Below are 19,354 nucleotides of genomic sequence, written 5' to 3' on the forward strand. Positions count from 1 at the left end.
TACATGACAAAAATAAATCGAAATGCTGATGAAATTTACAAAAGCACTGAACCTCCACAGATCTATCACAGGTCCTTGACTCTTGACTCCAGATTCATCCCCTCCATTCAGCATCCTACCTCTAGGAATGAAAACTAATTCCTCTCTGGCTAGCCAAAGGACATTCTGTCTTCCTGTTCTGTGACTGATAATGATCTGAAAACTGCTAAGCAAGAGCAGTCAACCTTTTTATCTCTTGTTCCCTTTTTTGGTGACCTCTGCACACATTTAGAAAATTGTTATTTATTTGTCCAACCTTGACTTGATCAAGTGTTGATAATACTTACTAAGAATGGTCACTAACTATAAGTGTTTTATAAGAAATCTCTTAGAATTAAAAATGAGTCAGTCACATATTTGCAAGATTTATCCTTCTGATCGTGAAAATTACTTCTTCTATTTAAAGGTATAAAGGAGACCTGGTGGTGCCGTGAATTAGGCATTGGGGGTTGTTCATTGCAAGGCTGGCAGATCAAACCTACCAGCTTCTCCAAAGGACAAAGACGAGGCTGTCTGCTCCCATAAACATTTATAGTCTTGGACATCCTATGCAGGTCTATCGACTCTATGGCAGTAGGTTTGGTTTGGGTTTTGGCATATGTTCCTTGCTTGTAAACAACTAATTTTTTAAAGTGTTATCAGTTTCTGACATAAAGAGCAGAGAAATAGAAAACCTAATAAATACAAACCTTACCAAACAGTAAGTTTAGGGATAGTCTTAAACAGTGGTTTATGGAAACTTCCAAACTTATTCTTACGCCAAACAAACACACTACAAGAAAACTATAGAACAACATCCCTTATGAATATAGAAACAAAAATCCTCAACAAAGTAATAGCAAACCAAAACCAAGTCTAGAATATTAAAAAGAATTATACACCTTGGCTAAAGGAAAATCAATTCAGGTGATTCAATATAAGAAAATCAATCAATGTAATATAACATATTAATAAAACAAAAGAAAGGACCAGATGATTATTTCAGTTGATGCAGAAATCCAACCCCCTTTCATGATAGAAAAAAACTAAAAAAACCCCTAAGAATAGGAGAGAAATTTCCCAATATGATAAAGGGCACTTATGAAATACAGTTAACATACTCAGTGTGAAAAATATCCCCTTCCAAAGATAAAGACCAAAACGAAGATGTACACTTTTACCACTCATATTCAATATTGTTCTGAAGTCCTAGCCAGAGTAACTAAGCAAGAAAGAAAGATAAAGGTATCCAAACTGAAAAAGAAGAAATAAAACTAGAGAAAATACCAAAGACCACAAGAAAGTTTCTAGAGCTAATAGAGGACTTCAACACAGTGACAGGATATAAGGTCAACACACAAAAATCAGTTATGTTTCTAACACACCAGCAATGCAAAATTAGAAAAGGGGAAGAAAAAAGAATATATTACATTACAACAGCATCTAAAATAGTAACATATCTAGGGATAAATTTGCCCAGGGAGGTTAAAAAAAAAAACCTCATACATTGAAAACTGTAAAACATTGTGGATGGATCGGAAGACTTACTACTGTTAAGATGTTAATACAAACCAAAGTGATCTCCAGACTCACTGCAATCCCTATCAAAATTCAAACAGCTTTTTGTGCAGAAAAGGAAAAGCCAATCCTCAAATGAATATGGAACTGCAAAGAGCTCTGAGTAGGCAAAGTAATCTTGAAAAAAATCAGAACAAAAGAAGATTCTCACTTCCCAATCTGAAAATTATATTACTATGAAGTAATAGTAATCGAAATACTCTGGTACTGGTATACAGACAGACATACAGATTAACTGACATACAGAATAGAACTGAGCACTGAGAATGACCCCATACATATTTCTGATTTTCCCCAAGGGACTCAGGCACAAATGGTGCTGAGACAACAGGATCACTGTATAAATAAAGTTGGAGCCATAAATTATACCATATACAAAAATTTATTCAAAATAGAGCAAGAACCTAAATGTACTAACTAAAACTATAAAACCCTTAGCAGAATAGGATTGTTGTTGTTCTTAAGTGTCATGGAGTCAGTTTAGACTCACAATGACCCTGTATAAAGTTTCCGAGTAGTGGCTGGTGGGTTTGAACTGCTGACCTTGTGGTTATCAAGCCAAGTGCTTATCCTCCAGTACCACACCAGGGCTCCTAGAAGAAAACATAAGGTATTCTAAGTTTTTCATTTTTCATAAAGTCCATTCTATCCATTTTTTTGTTGTTTGTGCTTATATCTAAGAATCCATTGCTAAAAACTTATGCTTTCTTCTAGGGTACTATAATACTTCAGACCTTGTTTTTTGGCAACAGATTCTTAGATATAATAGCAAAAGCACAAACAGCAACAACAAATGGATGCACTGGACTTTATGAAAAATGCAAAACTTTTGTACATCAAAAGACTTTATCAAGATAGTGAAGATACCTACAGATTGAGAGAAGATTTCTCTAAAGATGTACAAATATACAACAAGCACGTGAAAAGATGCTCAAGATCCTTAGTGAGTAGGGAAATGCAAATCAAAATCACAGTAAGGATACCACTTCACCCCATTTAAAAACTAAAAATAACAAGTGTTGTAGAGGATGTGGGAAAATTGGAATCCTCTTCCATTGCTGGTGAGATTGTAAAATGGTACAGCCACTGCAGAAAAGAGCTTGGTGAGTTAAATGCTATCATATGACCCAGGAATTCTACTCCTAGGTAAGGTATACATAGCTAAAAGACTTAAAATCAGGAATGCAAACAGATACTTATAGGCAAAGCTCATTACAGCACTATATTCACGAAAGTGGAATACAGCCTTAAATGTTCATCAAAAGATGAAGGATAAACACAATGTGACACATACATACAATGAAATGTTATACAACTACAAAGAGAAAGAAAGTCCTAGTACATGCTGCAACATGGTTATAGCCTGGAAACCAGGATGAGTGACAAGTCAGTCACAAAGGCACAAATACAGTATGAACTCATTTATATAATAGGCACGTGCATTAGTGGCTACTGGGGGGGCAGGGAAAACTCAGTGTTTAGGAGACATTGAGCTTCTGGTTAAGTGTGATGGTAGAATTTGGGGCTGGATAAAGATAATTATTAATCAACTTGATGTTTATAATCAACATCACTGAACTATTGATGTGAAGGCTGGAACTGTCAAATGTTTTGTTATGTACATGGTTACTACAATAAACAATTGTTAAACAGCATTTACTAAGAATATGCTATTTCACATACTGCACAATAGTGTTTGAACTTAAGACAGTATAGAACAGACAATGTAAATGAAAAATAAATTTTAATGAAGGACCATAAAGAACTGTTTAAACAGGTCAATGTCCATTATATATATTTTACAATAAATTTTTTTTGTAAGTGGCTCACATACATTCACTCAAATATTATCAAACACATTGGCATCACACACAGAGCTTACCTAAGCGGACCCAGAAATGAAGGAAACCGTTCCTGCTTGCATTTGCTTGTACATTTCGTTTGTGTGTACATTTCAGAAAGTGGCATGAGACAGAGATATACTGGGTGCTCTGGCAACCTGGTGTGGTGTTGTACGACTAAGCACTGAATGGCACACAACAACAGTTGCACTATGAAGGAGGCATGCCCAGGCAGGAAGGGAGTAGGAAAGAAGTAACACCTAGGACATGGAGGAAATAATTAGGAAAGGAAAACAAGCAAGCGGGAAACAGTGCTCCAGGAAGAACCAGTGTGCAAAGGAACACTGTGGAATGTGGAATGTAAAGATTGGAGAGATGAGGAAGGGTAGAGGAAGCATGGCACAAATAAGGAAAGATGTATGTTTCACAGCTTTGAACTAGAATAAGGATCTGATTCAAAGGAAACAGGAAGATACCAATCTACATCTTAAAGACATTTTTAGTGAGGTGTAACATATACTCTTACAATAAAATTTACCCCTTTTAAGTGAAAAGTTCAATGAGTTCTGAAAAAAGTGTATACTGAGTAACCAACACCACAATATAGGTATAAAGCATTTCCTTTATCCCAGGCAGGACCCCCATTCCTCTCTGCTGTTCATCTGTCTCCAACTTACTTTAAGCAGGAAAATAAAATGATCACATCTGTATTTAAGAAATATTGTTTTCGCATTAATGTCATTCATGCCCTGGAATAGAAACAAACTAGGGACAAAAGGATGCTGAAAATTGCTGGAAATGTTAAAGGCTTAAATTAAATTACTTCAGTACCAACGGAGATGCAAACTAGACATGAATTCATGCAATAAAACAGACAGGATCTGCCAAATTAGATGTGAAGAAAGTCCAAATCTTTGGAGTCAAAAACCTTCAGAGGTCAGGTGGGGAATACAAGGTAACAATCCAGGTGAGACACAGAAACATGGGCCGGGTGGGGACTATAGCAACTAAGCTGTTCACCTAAATCAATCAGAGTCAAATGGCCAAATAAAACCAACACCTGGCATGAAAAACTCTGGCCTGGAGAGCACTGGGTTTCTTTTCTGGACAACTTTGTGACCAATGGTTCCATTCTCCACAACACAGACTATGGGAGAAGGAAAAGCAAGTCATGTTGTCTTGTTTACTTAGTTTTTTTCTTGGAGTGGGGACAGCAGTGGGAAGCATAAGAAAAGAAGAGATGATTCATTTGGTTTTGACACAGTAAGTTTGAGATACCTCAGGCATATCCACGCAGGCAGTGGAACTGGGTTAAAGCTTACAGGGAAGGTGGAGCTAGAAACATGGGTTGAGAATAAACACCAACTAGTACAGAATCCTGGTGTGGTGCACTGGACTATAAGATAAGCACTGGACTACTAACCACAAGGGAAGCAATTCAAACTCACCAGCCATCCCTATACAGGGTTGCTATGAGTTGGAACCGACTTGGCAGCAGTTAACAACAGAAGAGCGTTAAAGCCATTCAAAAGACTGAAATTAGAATCAGGCACACCACCAATACTTGAGAGGCAAACAGGAAGCAGAGTGAGAGCAGACATATTCTTAGGGGAGACTCCCACACTCACTTGTGAGATGAGTTTTTTCTGTGCTTCTTGCATAACTACATTGGCCAAAGCCATGTCATCGTCTTCTATCAGAAAGTCTTTATCTGGTTTAGACCTCATTGCCAAAAGTTTGATCTCCTTTGAGCTGAGGACTTCAAAGGTATCTGAGAGTAACTCATTGGCTTCCATATCCAGGGGAAGGATGCCATCCACGAAGCATGCTGAGATAAAGCACAGTGAAAGAAAATACAAAGGATCAGTCTCTGGGAAACCGCAACCACTGCCTGGGAAGTGGGATATCATAGTGCAGGGAGGGCCCATCTGGGCTGCAGTAGTTGCTGCTGGAGCCAGCAGATGTGGAGGAAGAACAAAGACAAGGGTCTTCCTGCACTGGCAGGTTCACATTTGCTACAGACCAGCTGGGTCCATTATCAACACAGAATTTTACTTTTAAAAACACATTTTATTCCAAACACACCAGACCTACCCAAAATATTAAGGCAGATTTTAGAAGTGATATTGAACCGCTGTTCATCTGTAAAGTGTTCTAGAAGAAACTTGTAGATTTTCATTCGTTTCTCTTTGTTTGTCTTTCCCTTCAGTGAGAACAGTCGCTTCTCTCTATGGCAAAACAAGACACTTTTACTGCATCATGTGGGCATGGGTAAAAAGAAGCTTCACATAGCACTGTGAGGAGCCTAATGTTCATTACAGGAACTTCCCTCAGGAATTTATTCTTACAAAAGGAAAGCAAGGACTGCCACAATAAACACTTAGGTTAGAGTCCCTACACAAAACAGCTGGACATTTCCTGAGTATGACCCAAGTCTTACCAAGAGAAAGAGACCATCCTAGTTGACTCACTGACCTTTCTGACTGAGGGAATTTGTTATACTTCTCATGCTTCTCATAATTATTGAAGTGAAAAATACACTCAATGAAGTGCTGGAAGAACATGACAGGATTTCTCTTCAGTAACAGGTGAACCAGGCAAAATTCCCCAAAACTGTGAAGAAAAGAAAGAGAATCATTTGCTACTTTCAGGCAGCTTCTAAAAATATACTAAGGATTTTACAATACAGAGAATTATAAATAAGGATAAAGGATAACTAAACTATTCCAATAAACAGCTACATCCAGAGCTAAATCAAGCTATAAATTTAGCTTATTTTGTCATCCTTATCCAACAGCCTGCTTTTAGAATTCAAGGTCAATGTAAAGGCTTTCTCTACCAGATTCCTTTTCAGAATTCTAATAAAATGTTGTTATTCACTTACACTTCATAAGGGAAAAACAACCAACCAACCTTCCCTAAATTGCTTCTTAAGTAGAGGCCCACGGTCCTTAAGACTTATGCAAGGATAATGGTCACCTGAAAATGACCACTTGGTCTTCATTCCCCAACTTCAAGTCTACTGACCACAACAGTGAACAAAAACCCAATTTTAGCAGCTAGGGCCTATTTAATAATAAAAAATAATGACAAGAGCTTTGTAGGTTAGGACAGCAGGACAAGTATCTTCAATGGTACTTTACTTTCACTGACCTTCTCCAAAACATTCAACAATCTTCCCTACACTTCTCTCCTTTCAACTTGGGCCCCAAATCTGGAACACTTGAGACACAGGCATCACTAGCACTACACCAATTTAGAGGGCAAAATTCAAATGGTTTCCAAACCAACGTGTATGGACAAAGGCCCAAGTTGTTCGACTCTAGGCTACATGACAGTTTGTTTTACGACAACAATAGGTCAGGGAAGGCCAAGGGACTGAGCTTTGTACTTAGCTGTCAGTCAAAGTATATTCATACTATTCAGATCAATGCTTCTATTTTATGTCAGAGCTCAAACACAATTTCCAAATACTAGGAGTACCAGTGAATCTTCAACTGCAGAGGAGCACTGACAAGGGTAATCTAAATGCCTTATACTTGGCTTTGAGGGAGATGTGTCTCCTCCTAATGTTTTCCTCAAGGGCACAGGTGGTGCAAAGTTAGAGTACTTGGCTGCTAACTGAAAGGTCGGTGGTTTGAACCACCATTAACTCCTTAAGATCTGCTCCTGTAAAGGTTTCTGCCAAGGAAACCCTATGGGCACAGTTCTCTTCTGTCCTATAGTGTGCTATGAGTTGGAATCAACTTGATGGCACAAAGCAATAACAATGTTTTCCTAAGCTAATTACTCAGTTTGCATTTGTAGAATACACATCAATTAAAAGTCAGGGAAAGCAGCTCTGAAATTGTGATTAAAGTAAAGCCTACATAAAAATTCCGTGGCAGATAATCACATTATGACTTTCTACATAGCAAATAAGGAAACTGTTTGACTTATAAATATAAAACAAACCTCTATTCCTGAGAAGATATTCACTAAAGGCCAGTATACTCTGGCATAGCATGGCCATTTTTAATTATTTCAAGCAGTTTTATATTGGAACAAGACCCAGACTCTGCTCACTCAGGAATACATCAAAACCCATATGGGTGCCTGGCTATCAGAGAGGAAAGGAAAGGAAAGAAGGACAGATGAATATGGGAAACACAAGACAGGAGGTGGGAAGAGTGTTGTTACGATGTGGGCACTGCAAGCAATGTCACGATACAAAATGTGTACAAACTGTTTTGCTCTGTAAACTTTCACCTAAATCACAATACAAAATTAAAAAAAAAAAAAAAAGTATATGTTTATAGATAGATATAGATACATACATACATACATGGACTCCTGGTGTGACTCTGTAGAATAAGCACTGGGCTGTGAACCACAGTCAGCAGTTCACACCTACCAGCTGCTCCTCAAAAACCCTATACAGGGTCGCTATGAGTCAGAACCGACTCGACAGCATTTATTACTTATGAGTGCAATGTGAAAATTGGAAACAAAGAGGAAAGATCAGCAGTTGGAAAATATGGCCTTAAGGATAGAAAGCAGGCTGGAGATTGCACAATAAAATTGTGTAAGACCAATGACTATTTTTTACACATCACTTTTTACAATAACATAAAAGGTGACTATATATGTGAGCCTGTGGGTTAATGCACTGGACAGCAAGGTGGGTATGAACTACAAGACTGGCAGTTCAAGCTCACTAGCTGCTTTTTGAAAACCCTATACAGGGTCGCTATGGGTTGAAATTGACTTGACGGCACTTAACAACAACAATCTATATGAGCCACTTCAGGTGGAATATACAGGAATCAAATGGAAGAGACCATGAAGAAGGCTCTCTATTATCAGCCAAAACAAGGCCAAGGGTTGACTGTGGAACAGACCATTAATTGTTCATATGCAAATTCAGGATGAAGCTGAAGAATATTAAAACAAGTCTAAAAGACCCAAATTATGACCTTGAGTATATACCACTTGAATGTATAGACCATCTCAAGAACAGATGTGACACACTTAACATTCATGACTGAAGACCAGACAAGTTGTAAAGTTCTGGGATGACAACCTACATAAAGAAAGCAAAAGGCCATTAAAAAAACAGGAATGAAAGAAAAGCCCAAAGTGGATGTCAGAAGACCTCTGAAGCTTGCTTTTAAACAAAGTAGCTACAGCAAATGGAAGAAATGAGGCAGCAAAAAAGCTTAACAGAAAATTCAAAGGGCAGCTCGAGAAGACAAAGTAGTATGACGAAATGTGCAAAGACCTGGAGTTAGAACATAAAAAGGGCACAGAACACACTCTGCATTTCTCAAGATGAAAGAACTGAAGAAAAATTCAAGCCTGGACAAGGATTCTATGAGCAAAATATTGAATGAAGCAGGAAGCATTTAAAGGATATTGAAGGAATACACAGTCACTATGTCATAAAAATTGACATTCAACCATTTCACGAGGTAGCACTAATTACGTACCAATGATATCGAAGGAAGAAACTCAAGCTGTACTGAAGGCATTGCTGAAAAACAAGGCTCCAGTAACTGACTGAATGCCAACTGAAATATTTCAACAATTTGATGCAGGGCTGGAAATACTCTATGCCAAGAAATTTGGAGGGCAGCTACCAGATCAACCAGCTGGAAGGGAACCGTATTTGTGCCCATCCCAAAGAAAGGTGAACCTACAGAATGTGGAAATTTACAAACAATATCAATGATACTACACACAAATAAAATTTTGCTGAAGATAATTATAAAATGGTTGCAGCAGTACATCAACAGGGAGCGGCCAGAAATTCAAGCTGAATGAAGAAGAGGACTTGGAGCCAGGGATATCATTGCTAATGTCAAATGGATCTTGGCAGAAAAGTAAAGAATACCAGAAAGATGCTTACTGGTGTTTTACTGACTATGCAAAAGCAAGCAACCGCGTGAAGCATAGCAAACAACAGATAACACTGTGAAGAATGGGTATTCTAGAACATTCAATTGTGCTCATGCAGAACCTGTACACAGACCAAGAGGCAGGTATCCAAACAGAACAAAGGGATACTGCAGGGTTTTAAATCAGGTAAAGTGTGCATGGGATACTGCAGGGTTTAAAATCAGGTAAAGGACTGTATCCTTCCACCATACTTATTCAATCACATGCTGTGCAAATACTCTGAGAAATTGGACCATACGAAGAACAATGTGACATAAGGATTGGGGGAAGACACATTAGCAACATGCAATACGCAGATGACATAAATCTTGCTTTCACAAAGTAAAGACGATCTGAAGCATTTACTATTGAAGATCAAATATGGCCTTCAATATGGATTAAAACTCAATGTAAAGAAAACAAAAGTGCTCACAAGGGAAGTAATAAACAACATCATGATAAATGGAGAAAAGACTGAAATTGTCAAGGATTTAATTTTACTTGGATCCACTATTAACACTCATGGAAGCAGCATTTAAGAAATCAAATCATGTACTGCATTGGACAAATCTGCTGTAAAAGACCTCTTCAAAGTGTTAAAGAGCAAAGATGTCACTTTGATGACTAAGATGCACATGACCCAAGCAATAGTATTTTCAATCATCTCATATGCATGTGAAAGTTGGAAAATGGAAAAGAAGACCAGAGAAGAGTTGATGTATTTGAATTATGGTTGCTGGTGAAGATTATTGAAAGCATAATGGTCTGTAAAAACAACAACAACAACAACAAATCTGTCATGGAAGAAGTATATTCAGAATGCTCCTCAGAGACAAGGATGGCGAGACTTACTCTAGACATGTTGTCAGAAGGGGTCAGTCCCTGAAAAGTATAACATGCTTGGTAAAGCAGAGGGTGAACAAATAAGAGGAAGACCCCCACCCCCACCCCAACAAGATAGCATGACACTGTGGCTACAAGAATGGGCTCAAGCACAACTGTGAGAATGATGCAAGATAAGGCAGCGTTTCATTCTGCTATGCACAGGGTTTCTATGAGTTGGGGGCCAAGCAAGACAGCACCTCACAATAATTACAAATCTTTCTTGACTTTTTCTAATAGTGGATTTTACAATATTTGCCTTTTTGTGACTGACTTATTTTACTCAGCATAATGTCCTCCAGGTTCATCCATTTTATGAGATGTTTTGTGAATTCATTGTTATTCCATTTATGTATATACCATAGTTGGTTTATCCATTCATCCATTCAAAGCCACTTAAGCTGTTTCCATCTATTTGCTACTGTGAATAATGCTGTGATAAAGATGGTGTGCACTTATCTATCCATGTCAGGGTTCTTACTCCTCTAGGATACATAGCTTGTAAGAGGTAACTTATTTCTTGTAGCCTTGTTATCTTGTTATCCTTAGCTACTACCGAAAATCCAACCCTCTCTTGTTCTTTCGTCCCTCCTCATGCCTATCTCATACCTGTATTTTCTATGTTTCTTTTGTCTGAATCTAACTTCCTATTACTACCCGAACTCCCACTTTGAGTCCTAATGTTGTGAGCTCTGTATTCCAGGTTCCACAATAAATCAAGACCCTAAAATCTGTAATTAATTCTCAGAGCACTTGCTTACTTTCTTATTATAAATTAAAGCTGGTTTTTCTTCAAGGACTCCAGTTGCCTTACGGAAGCCACTTAATCTCCCATATCCCACAGCCAGAGGATGAAGACCACATTTTCCCATTTCCCTGATTCACATTCATTCACATATTTGTAGAGTATCTTCTAGGGTTCAAGCTTTCTTCCAGGGTATTAGGGATAGAGCACTAAATAACACAAGTTGTCCCTTAGGAAGTTTATATTCTAACGGGTAGACATAACATACACATAACAGTCAACATAAAGGGCTCTGGAGAAAAAGAAAGTTGGGTCAGTCAATATGAAATACGGAAGCGAAAGGATATAGAAAGTGGCTGTCAGTTGCAGTTGGGGGGTTGGGGGAGGTCCTCCTCTTCCTACTTCATATAAGAACACTTAACACCCTTTCCTTTGGAAGTTTTGATTATTTACTTTCATTACCCTCTACTGGAGTCTTGGTGTGGCACAACAGGATAAGCACTCGACCTTAAGGTCAGCTTGAACCGCAAGGTCAGCAGTTCAAACTCACCAGCTGCTCCTTGGATACCCTATACAGGGATGCTATGGGTTGCAACTGACTCAATGGCACTTAACAATAACACCACCCTCTACTACTTGATAACTAAGGGGTGGTGTAGGATAAGCACTGGACTGCTAACCTCAGGTTGGCAGCTGAAACCCACCAGTAACTGTGTGGGAGAAAGATGCAGCTTTCTGCTCCCATACAGATTCTGAGTCTGGGAAACCCTATACACGGTCACTAGTGATGTATCGAAACCAAATTAACAGCATCTAACAACTTGGTAGCTAGTTCCTAGCTTTCCTCTCCATTCCAAATCCTGACATTACTCAAGAGTGTCTTCAATAACCTTATCGGGGATTACTTCACGGGCATGCCACTACACCTAGAATGTTCCATTTCTGACATCAAATAATCCACTGATACAGGGGATCACACCCACCTATACTTTCAGCTTCCCAACTCCCTCATCTCCACTCTGCTTGCTCTACAACTTCAGAGTCCTATAGATCCTCAATTCCTTCTTTTTCTCCCAAACTAAATCATTTCTGTTTTTACTCCCTTTCTTAACTTCTTGTTAAGTGCCTTCAAGTCAGTTCCAACTCACACTGGCAAAGTTATGTGACAGGCGCACAGGCTCTTTACAGCAACCCTGTATAGGGTTTCCAAGAAGTAGCTTGGTGGGTTACAACCACCCACTTGTGGTCCAAACTGACCTTACGGACCGGTGCTTATCCTATAGCGCCATGCCAGGACTCCTTTTAAACTAAGCGATCCATTATTTTGACTACTTTCCTATTTTGAGACTCTCTGTTTCTCTGCCTTCTTACATTTCTGCAGCATTTGCTCCATTAAACAAAAACAGTACACTTGTTATTTAGCAATCGCTCTGTGACTCCTGTACTACGAGGCTGCCACCTAGTGGACATAGGGAAACATACCATCACACAATTTTGTAGCCCCTAAATGTGGGTTTTTATATGACCAACTAGAATTTCTGGTGTGTCACTGTGGATCAGCACTGGACTGTGAATTACAAGGTTGGAACATCAAACCCATCAGCTGCTCCTCAAAAATCCTATACAGGGTCGCTATGAGTCAGAACCAATTCGACAGCACTTAACAACAGCAAGCATGACCAACGAGGGCTGATGTGGTGCTGTAGAATAAGCACTGGACAGCTAAGCACAAAATCGGCGCTTCACACCCACCACGAGCTGCTCCTCAGAAACCCTATACAGAGTTTCTATGCGACAGACCCAACTCGACAGCACTTAACAATGACCAATTAAAAATGCCTGGCTGATTTGCATATGCCAGAATCTTTAAGAAATCCATCTGGAGCAACAGAAAATTCAATCAGCTTTTTCATTATGTTGTGAGGTGCTGCTGCGGCAGTTTTGACTCATAGCAACCTAGTACAGGGCTTCTGAGGAGTAGCAGGCGGGTTTGAACCACCGATCTTGCAGTTAGCAATACAGTGCTTATCCCACAATGCCAAACGAGCTCTTTGGAAGAGCTACATTATCAGATACATATGGAAAAATTAGTATATTTAATGTAAGCAGACAGTGTAGGCAGACCTTTGGTCTAAAAATTGGGGAACAGATTAATTTAAAGTACAATTGTATTAACTATGGTGGTGGTTGTGTGCCGTGGAGTTGGTTCCGACTCATAGAGACCCTGCACAGGACTTCCAAGGCCGTAAATCTTTACGGGAGCAGAAAGGCTCATCTTCTGTGGAACGGCTAGTAGTTTCAAACTGATGACCATGAGGCTAGCAGCCCAACTTGTAACCACTATACTATCAGAGCTCCTTAAATCAAATGTAGTCATCCACTTTTTGAAGCTGAAAATCATGCTTCACATTCAAAGGATAGTAGAAACAAACTCAACTTGAAGAGATTAAATGTAAACTTTTAAGGGGCAGTACTGACTCATAATGGTTACGAATCAGGCTGTGAAGCACAAGGTTAGCAGTTCAAAACTACCAGCTGTTCTGCGGGACAAAGATAAGGCTTTCTGCTCCCGTAAAGATTTACAGCCTCGGAAACCCTGTACAGGGTCGCTATGAGTCGGAACCGACTCCACGGCACATAACAACAACAACTGACTCAACAGCATTGTACAACATTTAAATGGTAGAGCAGATACCCATTAATTCACCACTGTCTAAAATAACTACTTCTCTATCCTGATGTTTTCTGTTTCATGCTCTGACCACCCACATTATTGGTTCTACATCGATCTACTTTATGCATGATTAAATATATTTAACAAACAAGCACAGAAGCTGACAAAAATGAGGACACGCAGATTTAAAAAAAAAAAAAAAATCAATCTGAACTTTCAGGCCCATCATCCAAAAGCATTCTAAGCACTTCTAATTTTGCCTGTTCCTTGGCTGTAACACACTGCGTAAAGAGGACTATGAGGACTTTGTAAGCTAGTATGACAGATGCAATGTAAAGCTATCTCAGTCACTTTCCCAATTACATAGATAAAGAAAACGGTATAGCCCTAGCTTTTCTATTCTGCCGCTAGACAGTACTAATTAGACCATTAACCTTCTACTAGTTTGTTATGTGAAAAGCTTTTCTTTGAAAACTACAGCCAATGAAAACAGATCAGAAATTCTTCCATGGAATTCTGAGTAAATCATTTGTGACCATATTTAGAATCAGAGGACCCATTATTAAAACCTATTTATAGCTAATGAACTCTAAAAAGGCCCTTTTCCCAGCTGGGGTTGGCTTTTGCCATGGTATTCACATTCTATTTTCCAACTATAGATTTGATGAAACAGAATTATTCATGCATAATCTAAGGAAGCAAATTCTGTCAGATCATTTCTCAAACCCCTGAAAAGAAATCTCTAAATAAATTATAGACGTGGAATTGCTGGGTCATATGATAACAACACCACTTTTAGGGTTTTGTGGAGCTGCCACACTGCTTTCCACAATGGCTGTACTATTTTGCATTCCCACCAGCAATGCATACAAGTTCCAATTTTCCAACATCCTTAATAATTAATTGTTTTGTTTTATCTTAGCCATCCTGTTGTTGCTGTTGTTAAGTGCTGTTGAGTCGATTCCGACTCATAGCGACCCTGTACAGGGTTTCCAAGGAGCGGCTGGTGGGTTTGAACCACGGATTGTGAGGTCCAGTGCTTATCCTATAGTGCCACACCAGGACTCCAATGAAATGGTATTTCATTGTGACTTTGGTTTCTGCGTCCCTGGTGGCTGCTCCTGAGCACCTTTTTATGTGTTTGCAAATCATCTAAAACGTCTATTTAAGTCCTCTGCCCACTTTGTGATTTGGTTGTCTTTTTATTGTTAAGTTGCCAAAGTTTTACATATTTGGGTATTAGATTTCTGAAGATATTCTCCCACTGGTAGTCTGTCTTTTCACTTTTTTGGTAACACCTTTTGATGAACGAAAAGTTTACAATTTTTTTGAAACTCCATTTAATTTGTCTTTTGTTACCGTATGACCAGCAATTCCACTCCAAGATATGTACCCTAAATAATTCAAAACAGAGACTCAAAAAGAGACGTGTACCCAATATTCATTGCAGCACTACTCAGAATAGCCAGCGAGTAGCAACAACCTAAATGTCCATCAACAGATGAATGGCTAAACCAAATATGGCAAATACATACAACAGAATACAACTTAGTAAGAGAAATGAAGTCTTGATACATGCTACAGTATGAAGCCTGAAGACATGCTGAGCCAAATAAGTCAATCACAAAAGGGCAAACATTGTACGACCACACAAAAGGCAAATGTACAGAGACTAAAGTGTATTGTTGTTGTTGTTAAGTGTCATTGAGTCAGTTTCAACTCATAGTGACCCTGTATAGTGCTTCTGAGAAGCAGTTGATGTGTTTGAACTGATGTCTGCATTCCAATGCTAATCCTACACAGTGCCACATTAGTGGTTACTTTAAAAGGGAATTAACAATGATGGAAAATCACACTAATTAAAGGTAGGTGTGTACAGTTGATTATTTTAGCTGCTGTAAGTAAGTTAAATTTCTGTAAACAGTTGAATTGCCAAAGGTTATGTGATAGATGTACAGATTCCTTATAAGCACAATCAAATATTCTAGAATACCCATTCTTTGCAATGTTATCCACAGCTTGCCATAATCCACAGTCACAAGTCTTTGCATAGTCAATAAAACACAAGTAAATATCTTTCTGGTATTCTCTGCTTTCAGTCAAGATTCATCTGATGTCAGCATACTTATTCATCAATGTCTTTGCTGAACAAATAATCTGAAAAACTAGATTTTATGAAGATGGGCATGCTATCAGGATTAGAGGAAGACTTATTAACAACCCTGCAATATGCAGGTGATACAACCTTACTTGATGAAAGCAAATAGTACTTAAAATACATACTGATAAAGGTCAAAGATCATAGCCTGTAGTATGGATTATGCCTCAATGCAATGGCAGCAACTGCACCAATAAATAATATCATAATAAATGGAGAAAAGACTGGCGTTATCAAAGACTTCATTTTGCTTGGTTGTACTATCAACACTCATGGAACCAGCAGTCAAGAAATCAAAAGATGTACTGCATTAGGTAAATCTGCTGCACAAGATCTTTTGAAAGTGTTCAAGAATCCAGACATCAGTTTGAGGAGTAAGGTGTGCCTGGTCCAAGCCATGGTGTTTTCAACAGCCTCGTATGTATGTGAAAATTGAACAATAAATAAGAAAGACCATAGAAGAACTGATGCATTTGAGTTATGGTGATGAGCAAGAATGTTAAAAGTACCATAGACTTCCAGAAAAACAAACAAATCTGTGTCTGAAGAAGTACTTGTTAAGCAAGGATTGTGAAACTGTCTTTCTTATTACAGACAAGTTATCAGGAGAAGGACATCATGTTTGGTAAGAGGGTCAACGAAAAAGAGGAAGAACCCCCATGAGATGGATTGGCACAGTGGCAGTACAAATGGGGTCAAACATAAAAACAACTGTGAAGATGTTGCAGTATTGGGCAATATTTCATTCTGGTGTGTCACCGTGAGTCAGAACCGACTTGATGGCACCTAACACCAGCATGTGAAGATTATTTACAACAAGACTACAGGCTGAGGTTGCTTTTCTATAACCAAACACACTCAGTGAATTTGGTTCTTTGGTTTGGAGGGTTAGGGTTAGGGTCATGGTTTCATGAATCAGCCCAGTTAACTAGCTTAATAAAATGTTTAGTGCTTCTATACTGCCTTCTAGTTCACTGTGCAGTACATGGGATCTTCAAAGACTTGAATTTGGTTTCTACACAGCTGGAGCAACAAAGGAAGGAAGAAAGTCAGGAACAGGAGGAAGATATTGAACATGTGGTTAAGTGCTTCCATCAAATATCTGCCTCCTTTGCCATGAAACCCACAGAACTGGACGGTGTGTCTAGCTATCATTATTGAACATTTTAATCAAAGATTTTATAGAAGAATCCTGATCAAAGACAGGAAAATGCAGAACAGAACTCCAAATTCTCATGGACTCTAGACTGTCTAGAGCCACAGAGTGTGGATAAACCCCTAAACGATTGGCCTTAGAGCATCTTTAAACCTCAAATCAAAAATACTCCCTGAAGTTATGTTAAAACTGAACAACTGTTTAGCTTAACTAGTATAAAAAAAGATCTGCTCCACGCACTATGCTCTTAAGACCTATCTATATGAGATGGTGCTGTAGAATAAAGCTCTGGACCAGAAGGTTGACTTGTACCACAAGGTCGGTGGTTCAAACCCACCAGCCATTCATCAGAAATCTTATACAGGGTCACTGTGATTTGGAACTGACTTGAGGACACTTAACAACAACGATGTGGAATCAAGGAGCTCTCATGATGTAGTGGGTTAAGTGTTGTGCTGTTAACCACAAGGTTGGTGGTTCAAGTCCACCTGTCACTCAGTGGAGAAAGATGAAGCTGTCTGATTCCATAAAGATTTAAATCTCAGAAACCCAACTGGGCACTTGTACTCTACCTGTAGGGATTCTATAAGATGAAATCGATTTGATGGCAGTGGATTTAGTTAATATGGACCACACTGACAACAGCAACTCAGAGATTAGACAGAAACCTTACGAGGTAGTGAGGGGATGTTAGTGAGGGAGGAACAACTTGGAGGGTGAGAATGGTTGTACAACTTGAAAAATGACATCACTGTCTCTAAACTGTACATGTAGAAACTGTTCAATTGGTGTATGTTTTGCTGAGCATATTCTCATCAACAACAAAATAAATTAAAACTTCTTGTTGTTAAGTGCCGTCAAGTTGGTTCCGACTCATAGCTACCATGTGTAGGGTTTCCAAGGAGCATGTGGAGGGTTTGAAATGTTGACCTTATGGTTTGTAGTGCAGTGTTGATCCTACAGTGCCACACCTGGTGTCCAAATAAAACTTAGGAGTAAAAAAATTAGAGACGGCAGGAGTTGCCAAATTAACTCCCTCCCCAACCAATTCTTTTTCAGAGAGCTTTGCAATTTGTACTTTCTATTTCATGCTGTAATTCTATCTTAATTCCCACAATTTCTTCCTTAAAATAAAGACTGGATTCCTTATCAAAACTAGCATTTTACTGGTCTAGAAATCAACATATTAAGTAAGCAGCTAATATAGTTTAATGGCATGCATACTTGTCGTTAAGTGCCACATCCCGATTCATAGTGACCCCATATAGGGTTTCAGAGGAGTGGCTGGTGGGTTTGAAAAGCTGACCTTGTGGTTGGCAGTATAGTACTGCAGTCCAGAGCTTGTCTTACAGCACTACCACAGAACTCGCACAAGCAGTTTAATATGACAAAGGCACATAGTGATCTTCATTACTCCTTTAGGAAGAGCAGGTAATGTTAGCAAATCTGGGCAGACTCCTTATTTTTAAAATATGAAGTTTTACTAGAAAACTTAGTATTTTAAAAATTAGTTTTTCTGGCAACTGCCAAAGACTCATTATATACTAAAAAAGTCAAATCTAAATTAATTTGGAGTCTCATGTGCTGCGCGCCATAAGTTTAGTTTGAACCTCAAAGTTGGCAGTTCAAACTCACTAGCCGCTAGATGGAAACCCTATACAGGGTCACTATCGGTCAAACGGCACTAACCACAACAAATGAATTTGAAAGGAAAGAGATAAGTATATACCAAAAATTAGTTACACAGACTAAATTGTCTAGCATTTGAGGGCAAGGATTTACCTGGCAATGTCTGGGTGTGAATCTATCAGAGTGCTGACAAATCGGAAGAACAGAGAGCCCTTCCATTTCACAAATTCCTCCTATATAAAGAAAAATCAGCATATGTCAAGATGAATGCAATACATTCATATAATTAACTCTGAACTCTCTTTTGTTTAACATCACACCTGTCAGATATGCAATCTGTCTATGGCAGATTATTAGCTGAGTTAGTTAGCACTAACTTCTCAACCAACTGAAAAACTGTACCATTTGCTAGTCACAAAGACAAGTGGAAAAGTAGGTACAAAGAACAGCAGAAAACCTTCTATAGTATTAGAAAAACAACTTAACGCACATAGCTCAATACCTTGAGATGTAGAAGTAAGATTATACATAGCTTTCTTGGTCCATTTCCAAATCAAGTAAACACAAACAAAGAAAAAGTTACAGCGTTAAGTTTTTGCTTGTGGATCTGTTGTTGTTGTTGTTGTTGTTGTTGTCAGGTGCCATCGAGTCGGAACCGACTCATAGCGACCCTATGCACAGCAGAATGAAACAATGTCCGATCCTGGGCCAACCTCACTACCGCTGCCACACTTGAGTCCATCAATGATGCCACCTG

At 38.8% G+C, this 19,354-nt stretch overlaps 1 protein-coding gene across 1 annotated transcript in view; it reads right to left on the reverse strand.

Moving 5' to 3' along the window:
- NCAPD3 (non-SMC condensin II complex, subunit D3) overlaps positions 1 to 19,354 on the reverse strand; it is a 152,144-nt gene that overhangs the window by 16,002 nt on the left and 116,788 nt on the right. The window contains exons 24-27 of the mRNA XM_006871006.1: positions 18,751 to 18,830; positions 5,913 to 6,050; positions 5,532 to 5,665; positions 5,066 to 5,265 (exon numbers count right to left, since the gene is read on the reverse strand). Coding sequence (XP_006871068.1) covers positions 5,066 to 5,265; positions 5,532 to 5,665; positions 5,913 to 6,050; positions 18,751 to 18,830 — 552 coding nt within the window. The remainder of the gene's footprint in view (positions 1 to 5,065; positions 5,266 to 5,531; positions 5,666 to 5,912; positions 6,051 to 18,750; positions 18,831 to 19,354) is intronic.

Source organism: Chrysochloris asiatica, unplaced genomic scaffold (assembly GCF_000296735.1).
Source record: "Chrysochloris asiatica unplaced genomic scaffold, ChrAsi1.0 scaffold00158, whole genome shotgun sequence".
Classification (NCBI taxonomy): Eukaryota; Metazoa; Chordata; class Mammalia; order Afrosoricida; family Chrysochloridae; genus Chrysochloris; species Chrysochloris asiatica.